The sequence below is a fragment of the Sander vitreus genome, chromosome 6 (genome assembly GCF_031162955.1).
Source record: "Sander vitreus isolate 19-12246 chromosome 6, sanVit1, whole genome shotgun sequence".
Taxonomy (NCBI): Eukaryota; Metazoa; Chordata; class Actinopteri; order Perciformes; family Percidae; genus Sander; species Sander vitreus.
Genome location: NC_135860.1, coordinates 15,108,627 through 15,129,921, shown reverse-complemented (window position 1 = coordinate 15,129,921; position 21,295 = coordinate 15,108,627). Strand labels below are relative to the sequence as shown.

The 21,295-nt window shown below is 40.4% G+C and overlaps 2 protein-coding genes across 2 annotated transcripts; both read right to left on the bottom strand.

Annotated features, from left to right (window-relative positions):
* Positions 1-3,320: 3,320 nt before the first annotated feature.
* Positions 3,321-14,550, bottom strand: cdh17 (cadherin 17, LI cadherin (liver-intestine)). The gene is made up of 18 exons (XM_078251859.1): positions 14,503-14,550; positions 13,886-13,981; positions 13,281-13,418; positions 13,039-13,174; positions 11,376-11,534; positions 10,919-11,071; positions 10,279-10,484; positions 10,037-10,168; positions 9,783-9,933; positions 8,134-8,343; positions 7,979-8,055; positions 7,713-7,901; positions 6,667-6,911; positions 6,038-6,168; positions 5,468-5,698; positions 5,248-5,358; positions 4,354-4,470; positions 3,321-4,179 (listed from the first exon to the last, which is right to left on the bottom strand). The coding sequence occupies exons 1-18, from the start codon at positions 14,548-14,550 to the stop codon at positions 4,094-4,096; spliced, it is 2,616 nt and encodes an 871-aa protein (XP_078107985.1). The 3' UTR covers positions 3,321-4,093.
* A 3,946-nt stretch (positions 14,551-18,496) lies between these two features.
* On the bottom strand, positions 18,497-20,368 carry gem (GTP binding protein overexpressed in skeletal muscle). The gene is made up of 4 exons (XM_078251858.1): positions 20,014-20,368; positions 19,176-19,252; positions 18,876-19,080; positions 18,497-18,774 (listed from the first exon to the last, which is right to left on the bottom strand). The coding sequence occupies exons 1-4, from the start codon at positions 20,366-20,368 to the stop codon at positions 18,497-18,499; spliced, it is 915 nt and encodes a 304-aa protein (XP_078107984.1).
* Positions 20,369-21,295: the final 927 nt, after the last annotated feature.

The window sequence follows — 21,295 nt, the reverse complement described above, 5'->3', positions numbered from 1 at the left end:
AAGAAAAAGCACACAGTATATATGCATCTCAAGTGAGATAGAAAGACATCCCCCCTTTTCTAAACATGACTCAACATTTCTTACAATCAAACATAGTCAGACATTCAGGAGCCACTTCACTTCTTCCCCTCCCTTCCCTGTAGCACTTTCTACCCCGAGGTTTAGACATCTCGTTTATCTCAACTATGTGAGAAGTCTCAACTATTCAGGGAGAAATAACAGATAGCTTAGGGTGACCTTGTAGCCCCTATCTGTTCAGCGTACACATTACGTTCCCAGACTTTGTGGCTCTTACTTTCAACATGTGAGAATAAGAAAAACTCCCTTTCAGTATTGTGAGAGAAACAGTAAAATAAGTTATACAAATCATATAGAGAATCATGCTTAAATGTAAATTTGCCATCACATTAGTCAATTCTTAAAAAGTGAATCAATGACTGCCTTGATTAATCATTTGAGGAAATTGTTAGGCAAAAATACCAAAACATGGTACAAACAAACAGATTCATCCAGAACACATTAACACCCATAACTAAATAATCAGTAGTTATATTCCTGAATAAAAATATTCAAAAATGAGCTCCACCTCAACCAACTACACCTGTATAACACTGCTTACACATTGATGCATCAGTATTAATAGTATGATATAGTACAACACTCACACGGGCCACTTTTCTGCATTGAGTACTTTTACTACTTTCTTTGCAGGACCTTTATTTGTAATGAGTATTTTTACTGCTGTGGTATTGCTACTTTTACTTAAATAAAATATCTGAGTACTTCCTCCACCACTGACAGTGACACTACACGCAACACTGACAGTTGTTTGATCCATGAGGTTGCTTTCATGAAACAGTTAACCACCACTAGATGATGCTGCAGTATCAGACAGGCCACAGTGTCTAATAGAGGAGGTTTAACTTTGACACATACAGGATCTGGAAGAAATACTGTCATTAACTAGATATTTTGTGTACTAGCTGTATTCTTTAACATAATATAACTGAATTTATTATGCACATTTTTGTTACAGATCACAAATGTCACAAATGGTCACAGAGAGAAGAAACTTTACTTTAAGCCAACAACTCTTTTTGATCGTCATCGCGTTGCCATACTCTAAGCAGCCAGAACAACTGGTGTATTTGATTTATAGGTGTCAGTTTACTGGACAGAAACATAACATTTTGGTCAGTTAGTTGTAGACCTCATTTCTGCTGCGCCACTGATGTTTTTTTTCCGAGACCAGTTCGTAAGAGCAGACTGAGTGACATTTGTTTATGGAATTTGTTTACATTCTTCTGTGGGCTTACTACACAGATGAGTAATAAAATCATCCCACATAAACTGATATTCAATATTCAATTACGAAGGAGAGCTCAACACCTAATTCTGTTAAAGTGATGCACCACTAGAGGCCGTCACACCTTCTCAGGCTGCACTGTGTAAAATGATTTGACGCATTTGTTTTTGTCCACACAGAATTAAATAACTGTCATTTAAACAGTGACACGTTTTGTTAATTCTTAAAGCAGAGCAGATAATTGTAGTCCTTGTTTGACAACATTATAACATTTTACAAAGTACAGAAACTGTCTAGTTTTATCTTTGAATAGAAAACACACATAGATCTACAAAAATGTTAATAAATAAGATGACGGTTCACTTCTCCTGCACTGAATTTTAAATTTAACTGCAATGTCAAGGAAACGAGCGGTTGAGCTAAAATATCTAACTAAGGAATATCTAACATAAAGATTAAATGTAAAATGGAAGATTTTTAAATAAAGAAATAATAAGACTGTCACTGTAATAATAAAAATTGGAAAACTGACATTTTTGGATTATGCATGGGGATTTTCATTTCCAGGATTTCCCCAATAATTCATACATTTATTTATTTCTTTCCCTCCAGATGTTTATTTGTTATATCACTGTCAACTGTAACGGGACTTAGTGTTTCCTTATAGATGCTATATTTTTACATTAATACTTCTGCAACATATTTATGTAACTGTGCAAATGAGCTCTGAGTACATTGTGGGCTATTTACAGTATGTACTATATACATTGTTGTAATGTATTTTGGATCTACACCAGAAGTTAAGTTCTTGTGGCCACTGGGTTTTGTTTGTATTATTGGTGCTTGTCTTTGTACATTAAAAAGCATAAGACAAACACTGTTCGAATAAGAATACAATCCACAGGCTAACAGATTACTGACTCTGTTTTTCGGAAGCAGATATGTTATATATATAATAAATCTTGATTTTACTTTTTGACTTAAAATATGCAATACAAGCTGGTGTCAAATTAGTCTTGGTGTCAAATCAACAGATCATTGTTGATTGTGATGGTGAATCATATTCCCTTAGTTGTCTCTGAAGGTTCTCAGTCATCCAGGTCATAGTTAGCCCTGGATATTCCCTTAGTATTTCTATATTAGGATAAAAGGGTTCCCCAGCACATGGAGGGGGGGGGGGTGATGAGGATTGATTTTCAGAGATGGTCGGGTCATCCATCACACAGTTTACTCTCCCTGTTTTTCCTCCACCTCTTCTCTTCTGTCCCTCAACCTTTCAACTTCTCCCACCTCTCCAGGATTGTGTGTGTGTGTTGTTGTGGAAAGTGTTGCCGGGATACAGGCGAGGAGTGAGTGCAGACATAAACACTGGAGAGGCTCCAAGTTGAGTTTGTCATTATGAGGCCGCAGCTCAGTCCACTCCTCTGATAATGTTCTCCGTTTGACTTTTGGGAGCTGTTGGATGACTTATCACACAAACACACACACACACACACACACACACACACACACACACACACACACACACACACACACACACACACACACACACACACACAGCAAAGATGCACAGTCATGGCAGCACATGTGGCTCCCACATTCAACTCTTGCATGTGTCAGTGTGTTTTTGTGTGTTGTGGCCTCTTTGTGCTGCACAAAAGCCCATAATTATGCCAATTCATCCTTTCAGCACTACTAACAATCTACGGCCTGTCTCCCACTGTCAGATGACTCAGAGCAACACTCTCTGAAGCAGCATCGTGGCCTCAACTACTCACTGACAGACTGGAAGAGGGGGGGAGAAAAAGACAAATGCAACAGCACTGATTAATAAGCACAGAGTAAATGTTAGTCAGAGACCGTATAGGAAGTTGTTTGTGTCAAGCTGAGGTGTGGATGCTTATGTCTCTGATCACCTGCTGCAACACGCGTCCGCTCTGACATGTACTGCACACGCACCCACACAGGCACGCAAACGCACACAATGAGATAAAAACCAGACTGGTTCCCAGTTTCTTTGTTTATTGGGACACAGAGCAGTGACTGCTCATTACAAAACACAGTTGTTTTTGTTCATTACACACAATGACATTCTGGGGTTTAAGATGTTTCTTAACATTAAAGATATTTCTAGCTGTAACACAACATTCAAGCAGAAGAGAATTAAGACACAAAGGCTCTGGGCGCAAAAAACTAATTGAATTATGTGAGATGATTAAACTTCTAATGAAACAACCTGAGTCTGGGAGTGAAATTCAAATAAAAACGTTAACAAGCTTTATGAATACATGATTAGCACGGGGCCACCTGACAGTAATTAAGTATGCACAGCACTTATTAATCAACTCTCTCTTGTAAATAAAATAAAATAAATCTTATGTAAAAATGTATATGTGTGTGTGTGTGTGTGTGTGTGTGTGTGCACATCTATCTTTGTGATAATTGATTCAACTTTTAGACCTTGAGAGTAAGGACACTGTTGGAAAATCCGATCCTCACTTCTGCTGTTGTGCTAGTGAGGATTTATTTATTATTTTTTTTGTTTTATTAGTTGATTTGGCAGGAAAACATTTTCTTGATCAACAGAAGGGAAAAAAACTGTAAATGAGCCTATAGGTCTTGGTTTGAGGGTTTAGGCCAGAATTAAGTTCAGGTTAGGCATGTAGATGTGACGGTTGAAGTATAAAAGTACAACTATGCGTGTGTGTGTGTGTGTGTGTGTGTGTGTGTGTGTGTGTGTGTGTGTGTGTGTGTGTGTGTGTGTGTGTGTGTGTGTGTGTGCAGTCTCTACATCAAGGCGTTTGTCTCTTGTTCTTCAGTCGTCTTCTTGCCCCCTTTATTTGCACGTTTGATCACTATAATGAAGATAATAACTGCAACAAGACCAAAAAAAAAAGTCAATTACAGCTGGGAACAAAAATGGACTCAAACCACAGACACAAAACTAGATAATAACAACCGACTGTACAGTATGATGGCTGCCAGTTCATGTGTAAGTTTGTTTTTTCCAGATAACAGACTTTTATTTGAGAGTTTGTCAGTCTTACCGCAGAATCCCACAATGCCAACCAGGATCCCAATGGTGGGTCCCATCCCCCACCTGAAGGCACGTTCAGCTGGTGCGAAGTAGCAGTAGCCCAGCTCTGTGCAGTTACATACTCTCACTGGTATAGAGATTAGAGAGCAACACACATTCAACTTTTATAAGATACCTGATGTGCAGTAAAGTGCCATAGTTAGTAAGTTAAGTTAGTACTAATAAGTATTAATTATTAGTTTGACTTTAACGTTTGCGACTGAGGTTAATCTCTGTATAGAAATCCCATTAAAAGACACAAACCAACAATGTGTTAGTTCATCATCAACATCCATCTCTTATCTCAGCCCTTGAAATTGTGTAACCTGTCTTTTCCTGCTAAAAAATATAAATAAAATATAATAATAAAAATACAGTCTTTAAATACCTACTGATATCCCTTCTGACTAAGCTGTGAGCACATTTGTTCTTACTAAAGAGATAATTCTTTCAAAAATTGGTCACAAAATAACATTGTATGTTTAAAAAAAAGCTTAAAAAAGGTTCAGTAATTTCCTAAAACAGCTGGGCACTGTAGTGGAGAAAACCGTACATTTGTTGGGGACCATTTTCAGAAATACATTTTAGTGTGCTGTTTAGCTGTAATTTGAGAAATTTTGTGACCCGGCATGTATCGCTCAGAGCTATGTCGTTTCGTTGCTCTGATTGGTTGTAGGTTGTTGGTTGCAGAGGCCTTTTAGTCAGTTCCAGACTAATACCCATTTGCAAATTAGTCTAGTGATGCCAGGCTAGATGAATGTGGGATTGACTGAAAACAAATGACAGTGCCTGTGTTCATGGTAATGAAGGAACAATGTAGATATTGGTCGCCAGATTTACCCTTTAACTTAGAGAATGAACTCACCCTCAAATGACTGTGTGATTCCCATGCCTGCATTGTCTTTAATGTTAATGGGGAGAGTGAAGGTTTTATCTTCAGTTGGTTGTTTCTTCAGAGTCAGTTTAGCTGTTGTACCTGCATGACATACAAAAGGCAACAAGAAAAATGCAATGATCTGAAAGCACAACTCAGTTTTACACCATATTCTGATACATCACTTCAGTAGTACAGTATGTCAGCGTACCGTCAATACTTTTCAGGTCCCAGTTGGGAGATTTCTTGCCATGGGCGAAAATGAAGCTGAAGGTGAAGGGCTGAGAGAAGGGGGCACTGTCTGTGTCTTGGGCCTTGATGATGATAGGTTTGGGTGTCTTCGCACAGATGAAGGCCTGGGTCTCCATCAGTTTAGGGAAGTTGTCGTTCACATCCAGCAGCCTCACAGACAAAACGCGCTCAGAAGACTTTTCAGGGTTCTCTTAAGAGGGAAATCCGAAAGTATGAAGAAGATTTCCTGATTCAACACTACTTCGTTGTTGTGTAACGGCCGACAATGGCACGTTTCAAAAGGTCAAAGGTCATAAATACAGTTTACAATAGTACACAACATAAACAAAAAAAAACTATATCATTTAAACCTAGTAGACAGAAACGTTCTTAGTGTATCTGTTAGGATTGTTTAATTAAAATGTAATTAAACAGGACAAAACAAAAGTACTGTGAGCTAGAATTAATTTGAAAAATGTTGTGGCCTTTGTAACAACTAATAAACAACACAAAAACACTAATAAGCTGTGATATGAGTCTCATATCTCACCTTTCTCAAATGCAGTGACAGTGACTTCAAAAGTCTCTAGGGTTTCTCTGTCCAGCTTGTCTTTGGTCTTAATCTCTCCAGTGGCAGCATCGATCACCAGCCAGCCCCGAGTGTCACCGTCTAGTTTAAAACTGCACAACACACAATAGCAACCAGACACAAACACACACACACACATACACACACACACACACACACACACACGCACAAACACACACACACACACACACACACACACACACACACACACACACACACACACACACACACAGCGGGCAGATATTAGAAATCATCCACGATACACCAGGCTCTGAACTGGGGGAGTGGCTTGGGTACATGTGATAGTCCTAACAGTAGCAGTACCGTTTAAAAACATAGCCAGTGCTGATGTAATCTGAAAATGATTAAGCTATGAAAGATGTGCATGTGTGTGTGTTTGTGTTCAGTCTTTCATCATCCAGCACATCTTGTTTAAGCTCATAAACTGCAGAAGGACATGGACATAGTGTCAGTGTTGTCTAACCTTAGGTTTCTAAGAGGATATTTTGAAGTCTGTATTTGGGTATATAGCTCGGAGCTGTTTTGGTAGTTACTACTGCCTGTGTCATGTTATTTCTGTGTGTATTTACCTGATCTCTTTGCCCTCTGGATCCTTTGCCTCCACAGTGAGCAGCACTGATCCTTTGGTGGTGTTTTCAGGCACAGTCACATCCAGTATGTCCAGACTGAACTCTGGAGCCTCGTCTATGTCAGTGAGAGACACAGAAACAAAGGCTGTGGATTCTCTGCCGTACTCCAGACCCATCATCAGCGGCTCTGGGTTACGAGCATCAATCTGGAGCTTGTAGGTGGGAGAAGACTCAAAGTCCAGAGGCTGTTAGGGGACAAGCAGGCTGGTTAGAAAAAGCAGGAACAAAGGAGGAAAAGAGTATGTTGAACAGAGTTGTGACTCTGTCACATTCCTTGGAGCTGTAATATCCTCTCTGCTCTCTGCTTATCTAAGGCATTTTAAATGTACATTCAAAGTCACATTATCTTCTTATTTCATAACACATGTAGTAAGAAGTCAGATCCAGCAGCTATAGAATTAGCTTAAACTCTTGTGAACAGCAGCTGTCAGTACCATTTTCATAAGAAATCTTTGAAAAAATACTGTGTGTAATGTTTGATTTTCAATGTTTGTGTGATTTTGCCAACTATTTTGATAATCGATTGTTTAAGTCATTTATAAAGCAAAAATGCCAAACACTTACTTCTCCAACGTAAGGATTTGCAGCTTTTCTCTGTTTTATGTCATTATATATTTTAAATCTTTGGGTTTTTTTGTTAGACAAAACAAGACATTTTTAAAGACGACACCTTGGACTGAAGGCAAATTTACAATATTTTCTGACATTTTATAGACTAATTCATACATTTATTAATAAAAAGAAATCAATGAAATAATAAACGATGAAAATAATCATTAGTTGAAATCCTATATAAAAGTATATCACATAAAGACAAAACATACACCATGAGAGGTTAATAGTAAACTTTTTATGGTAAAAGGGACCTTGAATGTTTCAGTGAACAATTCAAACAGATCAAAGTCAATGAGTTGAGTATGAAATCATCTGTGTGTGTGTGTGTGTGTGTGTTTGTGTGGGAGATGTAGAGAATGGAGATATCGTACCTTAGCTATGACCAGATGGCCAACGCCTTTGCCGTCGGTTTCCACAACAAAAATGTTATCATCGTCACCAGCAGTGATGTGGAACTCAATAAAGGAGCTGCCGCTGTCTGGGTCATCAGCGTCTGTTGCACTGATGGTCAGCACTGTGTGTCCAACAGGAGTGTCCTCTGCCAGAGTGTGACTGCCATACTGCACACAGAAACATGAAGGAAATCAGGCAAACAGCAAGAGAAATGTAAGAGACAGGAAGTGGTTCACACACTTACATCGTTCTTCTCAAACAGAGGCATCTCGTTGTTGATGTCAATGACCTTGACAACGACCTTACATTCTGTGCTGAACACTGTGACACAAAAAGTACTCGTTAAAACGCACTCACCTCTATTAACAGGTGTGTTGCATCATGCAGTGTGTGTATTACCTGGGTCGCTGACTCTGACATTGAGATTAAACACCTGCTGGTCTTTTCGCTGCAGCAAGCGTAATGCCTGGATTCTTCCAGAAGCAGCGTCAATGGAGAAGGAGTTGGGTGTGGTGGGTGGATTTTGGGACACAATGGTGAAAGTCAGCTGAGCGTTCAGTGTCCCGGCTTGATCGTCATCATGGGCCAACAGCTGTCCGATCAGGCTACCTGGAACCACGGTAGTATTATAACCACCAAGTATTATAAGAGTAAGAATAAAAATGTTCTTGAATTGAAGGTGGCTGTTACAGTAAGAGTGATCCTACTGTAGATGACTGCAGGGCAGAATGAGAGGTGATTACACACATTTTGAGACACGTTCCAAAAAGATTGTGCAAAATAGCAATAATAGCAATATGTATAATTCAGAATAAGATATTTTTAGCCTATTATTTGCCTGCATTTGATAGGAACTTTCTTTTGCATTTATCAAACAACAAGAATAAAGCTGAATTTTGATTTTGTTTGCAATAATTTTTCCATGCATCCGTCATTGTCCGCACTAAATTCTCTGAATCATATACTTTCTCTGATGTATAACGGCAGCAGAATTTATTTGCTGATGCAGTTGAGTTTGCTTTTTGTTTCAATTTCAGCCAATTTCCTATGATTTAAGTATACAAGTGTTTAATAATGTGACCACAGGAGAGCTGTCCCTAAAGCAGATTTCTCTTACACTTCACTTTAAGTAGAAGTCACTTGTAGTAGTGGAAAGTAAATTCACTGTACTTGAGTGAAATTATTTTTAGGTACTTTTTACTTTACTTGACTAATTTATTTTCTACTTCTACTTCTTCTACATTTCAGAGTAAATATTGTACTTTTCACTCCACTTAATTCATCTGACACATTTAGTTACTATTTACTTTGCAGATACAATATGTAAATACTAAATATAATCACCTAATAAATTATAATGTATTATTATCAACTAAGCTACCCTGCAGTATATTAAGTAGTTACAAATAGCCCCAGCGTTACATTACATGTCTTTTAGCTGACACTTTTACCCAAAGCGACTTACAATTGCTATATATGTCAAAGAACAACTAGGGGTTAAGTATCTTGCTCAGGGACACATTGGTTGATGTATCACAGTGGGAATTGAACCCAGATCTCCCACACCAAAGGCATGTGTCATATCCACTGCGGCATCACCACTCAGTTACCAGCAGGTTACCAGCTGCAACATTTATGTGATGCTTACACGTTGATGTATCCATATTTATGCAACAATAGTATAACATATGAGTCTAAAAAGTAAAGGATCTGAGTACTTCTCCACACTATGGCAAATGTGTCTTACCCTTCACACTCCTTGAAGAACTTTTCATTTTTAACCTTAAGTGTAAATCTTAGACATTTAATAAATATGGACTCAGAAACACAGAAAACAGAAGAAGCAATGGTGAGATAGCATTCAAAGAAAGCGAATAGTAGTTTAAGAAATACTTTGGCTGAATGAGGCAGCATTCTAACCTTCAAGCATACAGTATGAACGCCACACTCTACAGGATGAATGTGTTATTGTTACAATCACACACACACACACACACACACACACACACACACACACACACACACACACACACACATATATATCTTACCTACTGGCTCGTCCTCCTGCACCTCAAACACACTCTCCTTATTTGCACACACTGGTGCATTGTCATTTAGATCCTCCACCAAGACTTGAATCTCCATGGGTGGATCCAGCTGTTTGTCATTGCTATCCAGTGCAAACACCACCAGGATGTACTGAAACAGAACACAAGTTCAAGAATAATCCCTAAGAAGTACGTTGTCATTTTTATGTAGGATAAAAGCGATTTATTGAGCAAACTAAGCATGTATTGTATACCATGTCCTTGTCTTCCCTGTCCAGCTCATCTGTCAGATGTATTTCTCCATCTTCTGTGATCTGGAAAGGGAATTTCAGGTCTCGCTCTTTCTGCACTAACTTGTAGATGGCGTTAGGCTCATTAGACTGGACCTAAATCCAAAAAGGGAGAAAAGAGGCCAGAGTGGGAAGGTTAGTAACTGCATACAGAGTAGGTATAGTGAGTGTACTTTAACAGGTCTGCATTTGGCATCCCACCACACCTTTGCAATGACTAATGGGTACATTTCCTTTAAGTGCTCTTTAACAGTTATAGGTCCAGGATTGACCCACAGGTTTTGCTGCACGACAATGTGCACTATGGCGTTTCCACTCAGCGAGGTCTCCGACACTCCTCCCAGGTCCTGCACGCGCACAGACAGGGTGTAGTCTGGGTCCTCCAGGGGGTCCACATTCCTCCTCCTTATTTCTGACACCACAGAGGAAGACAAAAGTTGCAATTAGAGCCATTGTATAGGGAACGATAAGAAAATGTTGAAGGGTTGAACGTCACAAAAACATTTCAGTAGATCTCTAATTTTGAAAAGTCACATCGGTGATGGCTTAACCACTCTCCCTGGCTGAACTCATCAACTCAACACCCAATAAATCACACCACCAGCACTAATCGCTGACAGGCGTTTCTTCATTACAGTCTGCATTCATCTACATTGACACCCCCTGTCACTCTCACACCCTCTAGTTTTTACACAGCACAAATCCCTCGGTCGGGATCACTCATCACTTTTAAGATAAGTCAAAATAAACAAAAGTATGTGTATGCAGTTTAGTATTTCTCAACTTTCTTATAAGATTTCCTAATTTTATAATGATGAAATTTGTCTTATTCTTCTGGATACAAACCTGCTCTCTCCACACAGGTGAAGAAGGGGTTTTCTTCATAGGGGATATTCTGCACTGGACAGTAGTCGTTAAACTTTGTCCTCAGAGCATCAATGCTCCGATCCTCTCCTCTGCCATACTGGATGCCTTGTCTGGCTTTGAGCATCCTTTCCCCTGTTACAGAACACACACACACATCAAATATTGTTCAGTACGATGCCAAACAGCTCACAGATGTAAACAGGCAACTTCAAAAACAGACTCATTTTCATGCTCACACACACTCAAAATAGTCAGTGATCAACATCATGCGACACATTTAGGTAATCTGCCTCCAATCAGTGTTACTCTTGAACACACAAGATGAGCTGTGTAATCTGGATTTACAGTGACACTATAATGCCAGATTACAGGCAGAAATATACAGATTACAAACTTTCCCACGGACGGTGCACCTAGTTAATTTGTGTGTTACTACCTGCTTCTGTGGTGGAGATCTCTCCCGTGTTAGGATCGATCTGGAACAGGAGGATGTGGTGATTGTTGGGGATCTGGCTGACCAGGCTGTAGCTCAGATGAGCGTTGGGAGTCTGTGGGTCGTCTTGATCCAACGCAAACACACGGGTAAATGGGATACCTGAAACAACAGACAAAAGTGATGTTAAAGTCTTACCACAGGGAGATGATAGTCCGAGTATTACAAAACAGAACTATAATGACTGGATGTCAGTAAACATATAGAAATATTGCTTAACCAATATGCATGGCAGGAATTCTTTAGAAACTAAAATGGTGCTTTTAGAGATGCTACAGCCTATGAACTACACATTGGTTGTACTATTTTACAACATTCAAAAGCACAACAGTTTGTGGGTTTTTAGGAGACCGCCATTGTTTCCCCTTCAATTTAGTACCGTATGAAAATCACTCTGCAAAAACTGCAGACTTGAGCTGCAGGTTGAGCTGTTCATCACATTGAACATTAAGTCACCTTTATCTCTTTGTCAAAGTTAGCTTATCATTGCATAGTAATACAGCTGTAATGAGGGACATTTTGTCTTGTTGATGCATCCTAGAAATCACCTACATCCAATACACGAGAGCCCACTGCCAAATAGCAACCTTATACCTCCTTTAAATCTAGGTAGATATTTTGTTTATCCCCGGAGGAAAATTCACATGTCGCAGCAGTAGTACACAAACGAAACCATATTGAACAAAGAATAGTGCAAAGAAACAAATCTAAAAACACAAGTACTAATATTAGAGTTAAAAGTAAAAAAAAATTAAATTAAAAAAAAGTATGCACAAGACTTGTTTTCTATCACTTCAAATGGAAATATTCTAGATGTCTTATGAATAAGCTCATACACATTTCCCTGACATACTACTTTTTGAAAACATTTTCTATTATCTTTGCTAGAATTTGAAATAAAAAACTGTGGGTTTGAACAAAGTTTGTCTACAGAGTTTTAGTTTGTAATGATTGATCCACCAGCAGGGCTGAAGAGCTTAATCCAAGAACCATGTTTTCTTTTCACTCTGTCCATGTTTTCTTGTTGTTTTCTGACGGTGTAGCTTTGAAACTCAATGCTTTTTGGATGCACGTGCATGCAGAGGACGCAATACACAGTCCTGCAAGTGGTGTCACACAATTCCACTGATCTACAGAAAGGCAATCACATTTACTTCAAAGTACAAAAGGTTCCATTGTTGTTGCATTGTTAGAATACACATTACACACAGACCTGAAATACACGTACATGCACTAATGGAGAGATATCAGAGTGAGGGGGCTGGAGCTGTCAATGGATAGGCGCCCCAAGCAATTGGGGGTTCAGTGCCTTGCTCAAGAGCACCTTGGCAGTGCCCCAGAGTCTCCAGCTACCAGTCCACCACCATTATTTGGTCTGTATGGGGACTTGAACTAGCAAACCTCCAGTTCCCAAACCAACTCCCTCCAGACTGAGCTACCGCCACCCCGAATGTGTGGCTGTATGTTCTCAATACTTACAGCTTTAAGTGTGAACAACCTGTACATCCATACTAACTGTTCTATGGCCACTGTATACATTTTTATCTATGCCACTGTTAGTTGTAACAGTTCCCTCTCCTCTCATTTGAGTACTTAAAATACACACCTGCGGCATTGTTTTCTCTGACCACAGCTGTGTAGGTGCTCTGGTTGAAGAACGGAGCATTGTTGTTGATGTCCAACACATTTATGGTCACATAAACTGGGCCATCCACAACTTCATCACCTGCCAGCGCCTCCACCTGGATATAGCCACACACACAAACACAAGTATGTATAAATACATGTGTTATTGCTACCACAATACAAAAGTATGATTTTTCTGTGTGTTTATAAGGACCACGTTACCATGATAATGTAATGATCATCTTGAGACCAGTCCAGAGGCTTCTCCAGGTATAGCCACCCGTCGTTTGAAATCCTAATGTCTTCCTTACCTTCTCCACTCAGCCTGAAATCACTAACACTTGGATGGGTCACCTGAAACTATGGAGTGGAAGATGGGGAGGAAGGGAGAAAAATGAAAAGACAGATTAATGTGTAGCCTTTTGACACTTCATTTGATCACAGACAAAAGGAAAAAAAATAAACTTGTTCAGTGTTTGTCAACCTAGGGGTCTGCCCCTTCTAAAGGATCATAAAATAAATCTGAGGGGTGGTTTAGAGGGAAAATCACTGCTAACAACTCAAACCAACAATCTGAAACCTGTGACCTCAAGTGGATTTAGGTAAGGGGTTTGGTTTTGCATTTTGAAAGCTTATCAGATGTTTTAATGTAAAATCTTAATCTGAAGAGTAAGTAGCTGTCAGATGAATGTAGTGGAGTAAAAGGTACAATATTTCCCTCTGAAATGTAGTGGAGCAAAGTATAAAGTTGCATAAATGGAAATAAGTACAAGTACCTCAAAAGTGTACTTAAGTACTTTTCACCACTGCCGGCATGTGTATAATACCTGATAGATGGGATATGGCACTGGAGTCCCCTCTGGCACATTCAGCACCGTGTTCTCAAACGGGCCCTTCTTTTCCTCCAGATCCTTCGCACCAGCCTATCAGAGCACAGTAACAGAGGTCAAAGGTCATTGAATATAGTACATGCTAAGGTCAAACTGAACTTCGGACACTCACGCCTACATTTGCCCTTTTCGCTTCAGCTCCGTACTGTAGCTGAATGTAGTGAGGCATTGAGGGCGGGTTTTTACAGCCCAGTTATTTATTGAACCAAAATGACAACTCTTATATCCCACTGCAGAACAGGAGAGCAAAGTCTACAGACAAAGGACTTACGATCAATTTAGAAACAATTTGCACTTTTTTAATGTGTTTTAAATAAGTTACCAAAATTTTTCTTGCACATATTTTTTTCACTTTGTTATTAATATTTTCTTTCCACAGTATGCTTTATATACCATAAAAGTCTGCATGCATGCATTGCCTACGCACCACAACTGTCCCATAAATTGTTCATGAATAAATCTAAGCATCCTTGTAACAAGTTCAAGTATTAGTGCATTTACTATAAATATGTATTGAAGGACAGAAGAAACAGTTGGCAGTGTTATGTACTCACTATGCTGAACAGGAGTGGGAGCAACAACAGATGCATTATGGGTGTCATGATCACAGTCTGGGAGAGGAGGAGGAGGAGGAGATATGGAGGATAGGAGATAGAAAAAAGAAGGTGAAGGAGAAAGCAGGAGGTTGGGGATGTGTGACATGAGAGGAGGATTTAAATTACACATTTCAATTTTAAAAAGCATAATATTCACTGTGCACCGCTGGCTGTGCTGTCCCTCAACATGTTTGCACATCCTGCACTAATCCATACAGCCACCTTTTTCTTTCTTAATGTTTAACAGTTATATGTACATATTTGTTTCTGTATTTATTGTTATTTCATAATAATGTTTATGTATGCAACCACAACCAAGGCAAATTCCTTTGTAAGTGTTACTTGGCAATACATCCCTTTCTGATTCTGATTCTGTTAAATTCACATCTCATGCTTGTAGAAATAATGGGAAATGATGTCGACAATAGTTAATGAGTCCGTCTAGAAACGATTAACCCCAGTGTGGCTCAGTACATTATTTTTTCTATTTAGCACAATGAGTTTTTGATTCATAAATACAAAGAAAATCCTTCTTCTGTCCTTGGGTATCTACACATGTCACATGCTATCTCCATGTGTGGCTCCCCCTTCACAACCAGGTGAACCAACCACCTCAGTGCACAGGAGAAACTGAAAGTTAGGGGCTTACATGCAACGCCAGACTTGAGTGATTTTTTTTTTTGGCACTGGGTGTCAATGTGACGCATGTACCTAAAGGTCAATGTGGAGTGTTTAACACCAGTGACTTTACAGCGGCCTCAGAGTTTAAAACATAACATAACAGCCTTCATTGTGTGTTAGTATTTGTGGGTTTGGTTTTTTGTTTAAAAAGAACGATAACTAACGAACACATTTACTGTCTCTGTCTGACATCCAAAAGTTACTTACGGAAGATAATTCCATGTGTCATACACTTTGACTCTGCTCAGCAACAGTATCTTCAGTGCGTCTCAAAAACATTATAAAGTGTTATATTCAGATGAGTTAACATTAAACTGACACTGCTTTGAATATGACAGGAAAAAACGGTGAACTTGTAAATTGCAGGCGAGAGAGAAGGGTGAAGTCAGCCAGCACAGAAAGGTGAAGGTGACATTGAGTCGTGGCTCATGACCTTTTTGTAGCATAACACACTTTTAATGTCGGCGCCCTGGAACACTCCTTATTAACACAAAACTAATTTACTTTCATTTGAATTAATTCACTTTAATGAATATTTCTGTCTCCAAGTTGACCACTACCTCTGCTGACATTTTAACTAACAAGCCATTGCTGGCATTACCAATTTACAGATATCCATTTTGTCCAACAAATGATCGATGGACAAAGTGGCAAAGTTGTATGACCCAGTGATTCGGGTGTTGCAGGCCCTTTCTTTCTCCTTTAAGCACAACGACTCGATGACCTTTGACAGTCTACATTTCAGCTGTTATGGCACCAAATCTAGTGTCCCATACATGTAATATCTGCCCAAAGCCAGCAGGCACTGGCAACAACCCAGGAAGTCGTGAAGAAGGAGAGGTCGGTTGTTAGATATGCCAACACCTGACGCTAAGGCCCTGCCAAAGTCAAGTGAAGATCAGAGCACTTCTGCAACAAACTGAAAGAATCCAACACATCAAACAGCCTGTGAAAACCAAAGGAGAGGCAGCCTAGTTTGTTTCCACATTTACACACCAAAATTTACTCCAAATTCTCAACATTTCCAAATCTGGGAGACAGGAGAGTGAGGAGACTTACCTTGCCGGAGAGATCGAGCAAGTCACTCCCTAGACCTCAGAGGGATCTGAGCAGCCCCATATGTCTAGTCAAACGTTAACAAACTGTTAACCAGCTATGTTTTATTGGATCTAATGATTGTCTAATCACCCTGCCCTCATGTGGAGTTAGCCAATGGGGGAGTAGCTGACAAGAGAAAAGGAGACAGGAAGAACAGAACATGGATATGCACAGTACTGTAAAAGACAAATCCATTATCACATAATATTAGCCACTGAATTTACATAAATCCTCAAATGCTAATAGATTGAATCCTGTAGGTAGGTCTTAGTTGCAAAAAACAAACGGGTTGAAGGAATGTCACATTAGTCAAGTACTTTGGTGCAATGGGCTGCAGGTGTGTGAGTTGTGAACAAAAAGTTATAAAATATAAAATATGTATATATATAAAAAACGGATATGAGGGAAATGTCTTTAGAAATGTTTTATTCAGCATTAGTTTCTTAGTTCCCCTCAGACTTTGACCTGTGCACCTCTGCACTCTTTCCTGTCAGATTTTCCATTAGTAGCAGTGCCTGATAAGGAGCTCTGTGTGTGTGTAGACAATAGGACTAACAGATTACACTGACAATCCATTGCATTATAAGACTGCAAACCTATGGGATCATTTTGCAGTGATTCAGCAGGTCAAGGCACGTACTATAAAACTGTTAAACAGTAGGTGTGACTCCAGCTTTGGCTCTCTCTAAACTTTTTAACACATCTTAAAAAAAAGTGTATGAATGAATGCAACAGGAATGCTTTAAAAAACGCCTTTGTTTTTTATTGAGTGTTATACTTTATCTTCATGGCGTAACTGCACATAGATTATGTTCCAAACATCCTGATGCATACGCTACCATCCTGAAAGCAGTGAGCTTTACAAGCTGCAGAAAGCTGCTTGGAAACAAGGCCGAGATTTGTGTGAATCTGCAACTGTAGAAAAACAGGCTGTGAGTGAGTCACTGTTTCACAGCACCGTTATTTATCCAAAACGTGTGACTGCCGTGTTGATGGTTCAGAGGATGAAGTTATCTGAATTAATTATATATAATATATATTATTATATATATTATATATAATTAATTCAGATGGAGGTGACTGTGTTATGTAAAGCATGGGTCCATGTATGCTGCTCTGCCTTGTGGTAGATATTCTTGCCAACGTGCACCAACACCATCTGCCTGATGCTCTCTCACACTTCCTGGGATCCTCTGAATGTTACCGTGGCAACATATTTAACCGCTTTTGCAACAAAACTGAGTTTGGGATCTGAGCATAGTGTTCAAATCGCTGATCAGTCTCTGAGCAGTCCAATCGCTGTGCTCACACATCTCTCTCTCACTCACACACACACACACACAACTAATTTAGTTTCCGAAAGTTCAGCTTTAATGCCACCTGACTCATCTTTTATCAGCTCAGTTGTGTCGTGGTTTGCTTAAGTGTCTCTTTTGTGTCAGAGCTGAGTCACCCATTGTAATATCTCATGAGTAACATTGAGACGACAGACAAAAGCAATAGTTTTTTCCCAAAAAATTGGATGATGTCACTTTATTAAGTAAGCAACACTGAAACATACAAGTAGCAAAATACAGTACAGAATCTATCTGTTATTTATTTACAGTGAGTGAAAAAAACACATTATAAATAAACTCAAAGTAACAACTAAATAATCATCATGCAAATCGTCATACTTAATCATCAATAGCTTACAACTGGTTATCTTAGCATTTGGATGAAAAATGACAAATTGACAGATGACAAATTTGGGCAATTTGGCATGAGAGCAAAAGGAAGAGGAAAGAGAGAAGACAGGACAGAAAAATATGAATGTATTTGTTCAAAACACAGAAACATCCCATCCTTCTCTTAGTTTCTATCAGTTGATCTCTAATCTCCAACGTTTATGCTACACAGGATGAGTCTTTGCATCACTACATTTGTTGATTGTCCAGTCCATTACAGAGGCTGAGCTCAGTCCACTCAGTCTGGTTTAGACTGTAACATATGGATAGTGGTGCAGAAATGTTGCAAACACCTCTCATGTACACCATGCTGACTCAGTGTGAACACACCAACTTTGAGCCCTTCAGAAGCAGACTTCCCTTCAGCCCATGGCCACATATTCTGTTCTCCAGCCTGTAACTTGTTCACCTGCTCAAAGGTTCGGTCTAGAGTTTAAAACAGGCTTCTACAGCACAGAGAGATCATGGCAGGACTTAGATTTTAGCCAGAATGCCACACTAGGATTGTTCTTTGCCACCAACTTGTCGAGGAAACGCTTGGCCTTCATAGTTAGGCTCTCGCGGCGTGTGTTTATATGCCTGCGTCGCTTGTTGGCTTCCTTGGAGTCTCGGCGTAGTCGCAGCTGTCGCACCATGCCGTGAAAAGCCTCCCAGATGTTGTGCTGCATGGCGGCTGAGGTTTCGATAAACTTGCAGTCGAACACAGCAGCACAGGCACGACCCTCTGAAACAAAAAGGCCAATGATCAGTACTTACATACAGAAAAGAAAAACTCAGTGAACAGTCCTCATCATTCATAAACAGACAGGGATTGTGTCTTCTCACCGCTGACTGACACCTCTCTGCGTCGCACCAGGTCACATTTGTTCCCCACCAGGATGATAGGTGTGTGCTGGGCAGGACGGAAGCGCCGCAGGGTTATCCGGAGCTCTGAGGCTCGCAGGAAGGAGGCCCGGTCAGTTACGGAGTACAGCAACAGGTATGCATCACCTGTCTGCATGCAGTGCTCCTGAGCCCATTCATTGTCAGTCTGCAAAGACAAACGCACACAATTAGATAACAGATTTACAGTTCGTTATGTACAATGTGGCTCACACAAGTCAATGCAGCCGTTTTTCATCTCACCTCTGCATCCCATGTGTCAAGCAGAGTTATAGTTGCAGGCTCTCCGTCAACTTCAATTTCCTTTTCACACATTTCATCTGAAATTATACACACTTTACATTAGTAAAATCATAGACTTTTAGTCCTTTTGTTGACAGCAATGTGTTGGACATAATCATACTAATAAAATAAATGCAGTATCATATTATTATAGGAAATTAACAAGTGCATGGTGCAATGCTGAGAATACAGTGACCTTTTCATATTTTATTTGTTCTGTCGTTATGTTATTATAAGAAAGTTTGTAATTTATTTAGGGATTTGGTTTGCTTTTTTTTGTCTAAAATATATTATAAAAAGAAGACATCTGATTGTTAGAAATAACAGTAGCCTAGAATACAGTCATGACCGAAAGAACAAGATCCAGGGTACAAGCGGCCGAAATGGGTTTCCTCAGGAGGGTAGCTGGCGTCTCCCTTAGAGATAGGGTGAGAAGCTCAGTTATCCGTGAGGAGCTCGGAGTAGAGCCGCTGCTCCTTCTCGGCGAAAGGAGCCAGTTGAGGTGGTTCGGGCATCTGGTAAGGATGCCCCCTGGGCGCCTCCCTAGGGAGGTGTTCCAGGCACGTCCAGCTGGGAGGAGGCCTCGGGGAAGACCCAGGACTAGGTGGAGGGATTATATCTCCAACCTGGCCTGGGAACGCCTCGGGATCCCCCAGTCGGAGCTGGTTAATGTGGCTCGGGAAAGGGAAGTTTGGGGTCCCCTGCTGGAGCTGCTACCCCCGCGACCCGATACCGGATAAGCGGACGAAGATGGATGGATAGAATACATTTCAATATATAGTTGTCATCTTTTTCTCACCTCCACACAGCTCGCAGTCATCGCTGTCCATGCTGTCCGCTGCCCCGGCGAAGATGCTGGCGAAGGCCGTTTTGCCGACCCCGCTGGCCCCCAACAGCACCACCCGGTACGGGCTCCCGGGTTCCGCCGGCTCCCCGACAGAGTCGGTGGAGATGACCGAGTCTGAGGACGACCAGCTCCCGCGGCTCCCGTCCAACTCCCCGGCGGAGCTGGTGCAGGACTTGGAGCGGGAGATGCAGGCGGGTACCCGGGACAGGAGGCTGTCTCTGAGCAGGTGGCTGCCGGGGTCGCAGATGCTCCACCTGTGGAGCTCGGTCTGCAGGCGGAGGCTGTGCCGGCGCACACTGGGCAGCATGGTGCCGGCGACAAAATGAGGATGAACTGGATAAAAACCGACAGTGGTGGTGGGATTAAACAGTTTTGCGAGGTGGTGCTTTGATTTAGGGAAAAGAAAAATACCCCCCTCAAAAGAAAGTAAAACGGGTCGATTTCTTCCAACAGCTTCTTATCCGCTTCAGATACACATCATCATAAATGTCCCTTTGTTTCTTAGAGATTCACTTAGACAAAAGGGAGTATAAACTCTGTCCCAAAATTATGAAAGAGACAGTGAAGTAAGACTAAATGTGCTCTGCTGCAGTTATACTCAACAGTAAATTATTGCACCCTCATCGAGGCTGATAAACAGATTAAACTATTTCTGTAAAAGACGTGCATCCCGCACTAGAACTAAAGTTTAACTCGAGCATTGCAAAAGCATTTGCTTGGTAAATCCCGGAGCGACATGTACAGCTGGTGTTTTCTTCGTGTCTGCTGCAGTCTGTAATGCTCCGATGGGGTTTCCCTGCGGTTTATATAAAGAGCAGGCGGGGGGGGGGTCACACAACTGGAACATGAGTGTTTACTGTGATGTGATGGGTACTTATGGTCTTTTTAAAGAGGCTCCGTTCAAATTCAATATTAATGTCATTTCTTTTTGTTGCAGACAAAATAAACTCTCAGTGAACTCAGCAAGGTTTTTTTTTTCTGCACTCAAAATTTATGTTGTAATGTTCAGCAACAAGTGGAAAAAACGCTTGTTTTGCCACCAGCATTGATCTTTCCATCCTTACATTTCAAATAGAATACAACATGAGGCTGTCAAAAGTTTTTTGTTTTTTTTTAAAAGTGTGGAATCACTGAACTAGAAAAAGACAACAGTTTGAGTGGACACACATGGGATGCATCGGATTAAGAGGCTGCAGATACGGTTTTTAAAGGTTTTTCAGGTGGAACAATTAAC

Excerpts from the sequence above, each read along its gene's own strand:
- gem (XM_078251858.1), bottom strand. The coding sequence starts at position 20,368 with ATGCTGCCCAGTGTGCGCCGGCACAGCCTCCGCCTGCAGACCGAGCTC. Across the intron at positions 19,253-20,013 it reads TGACTGCGAGCTGTGTGGAG|ATGAAATGTGTGAAAAGGAA; the intron begins GTGAGAAAAAGA and ends GTATAATTTCAG. Across the intron at positions 18,775-18,875 it reads CAGAGAGGTGTCAGTCAGCG|AGGGTCGTGCCTGTGCTGCT; the intron begins GTGAGAAGACAC and ends TTTTTGTTTCAG.
- cdh17 (XM_078251859.1), bottom strand. The coding sequence starts at position 14,550 with ATGACACCCATAATGCATCTGTTGTTGCTCCCACTCCTGTTCAGCATA. Across the intron at positions 9,934-10,036 it reads ACAGGGAAGACAAGGACATG|TACATCCTGGTGGTGTTTGC; the intron begins GTATACAATACA and ends GTTCTGTTTCAG. Across the intron at positions 5,359-5,467 it reads GGACCTGAAAAGTATTGACG|GTACAACAGCTAAACTGACT; the intron begins GTACGCTGACAT and ends TATGTCATGCAG.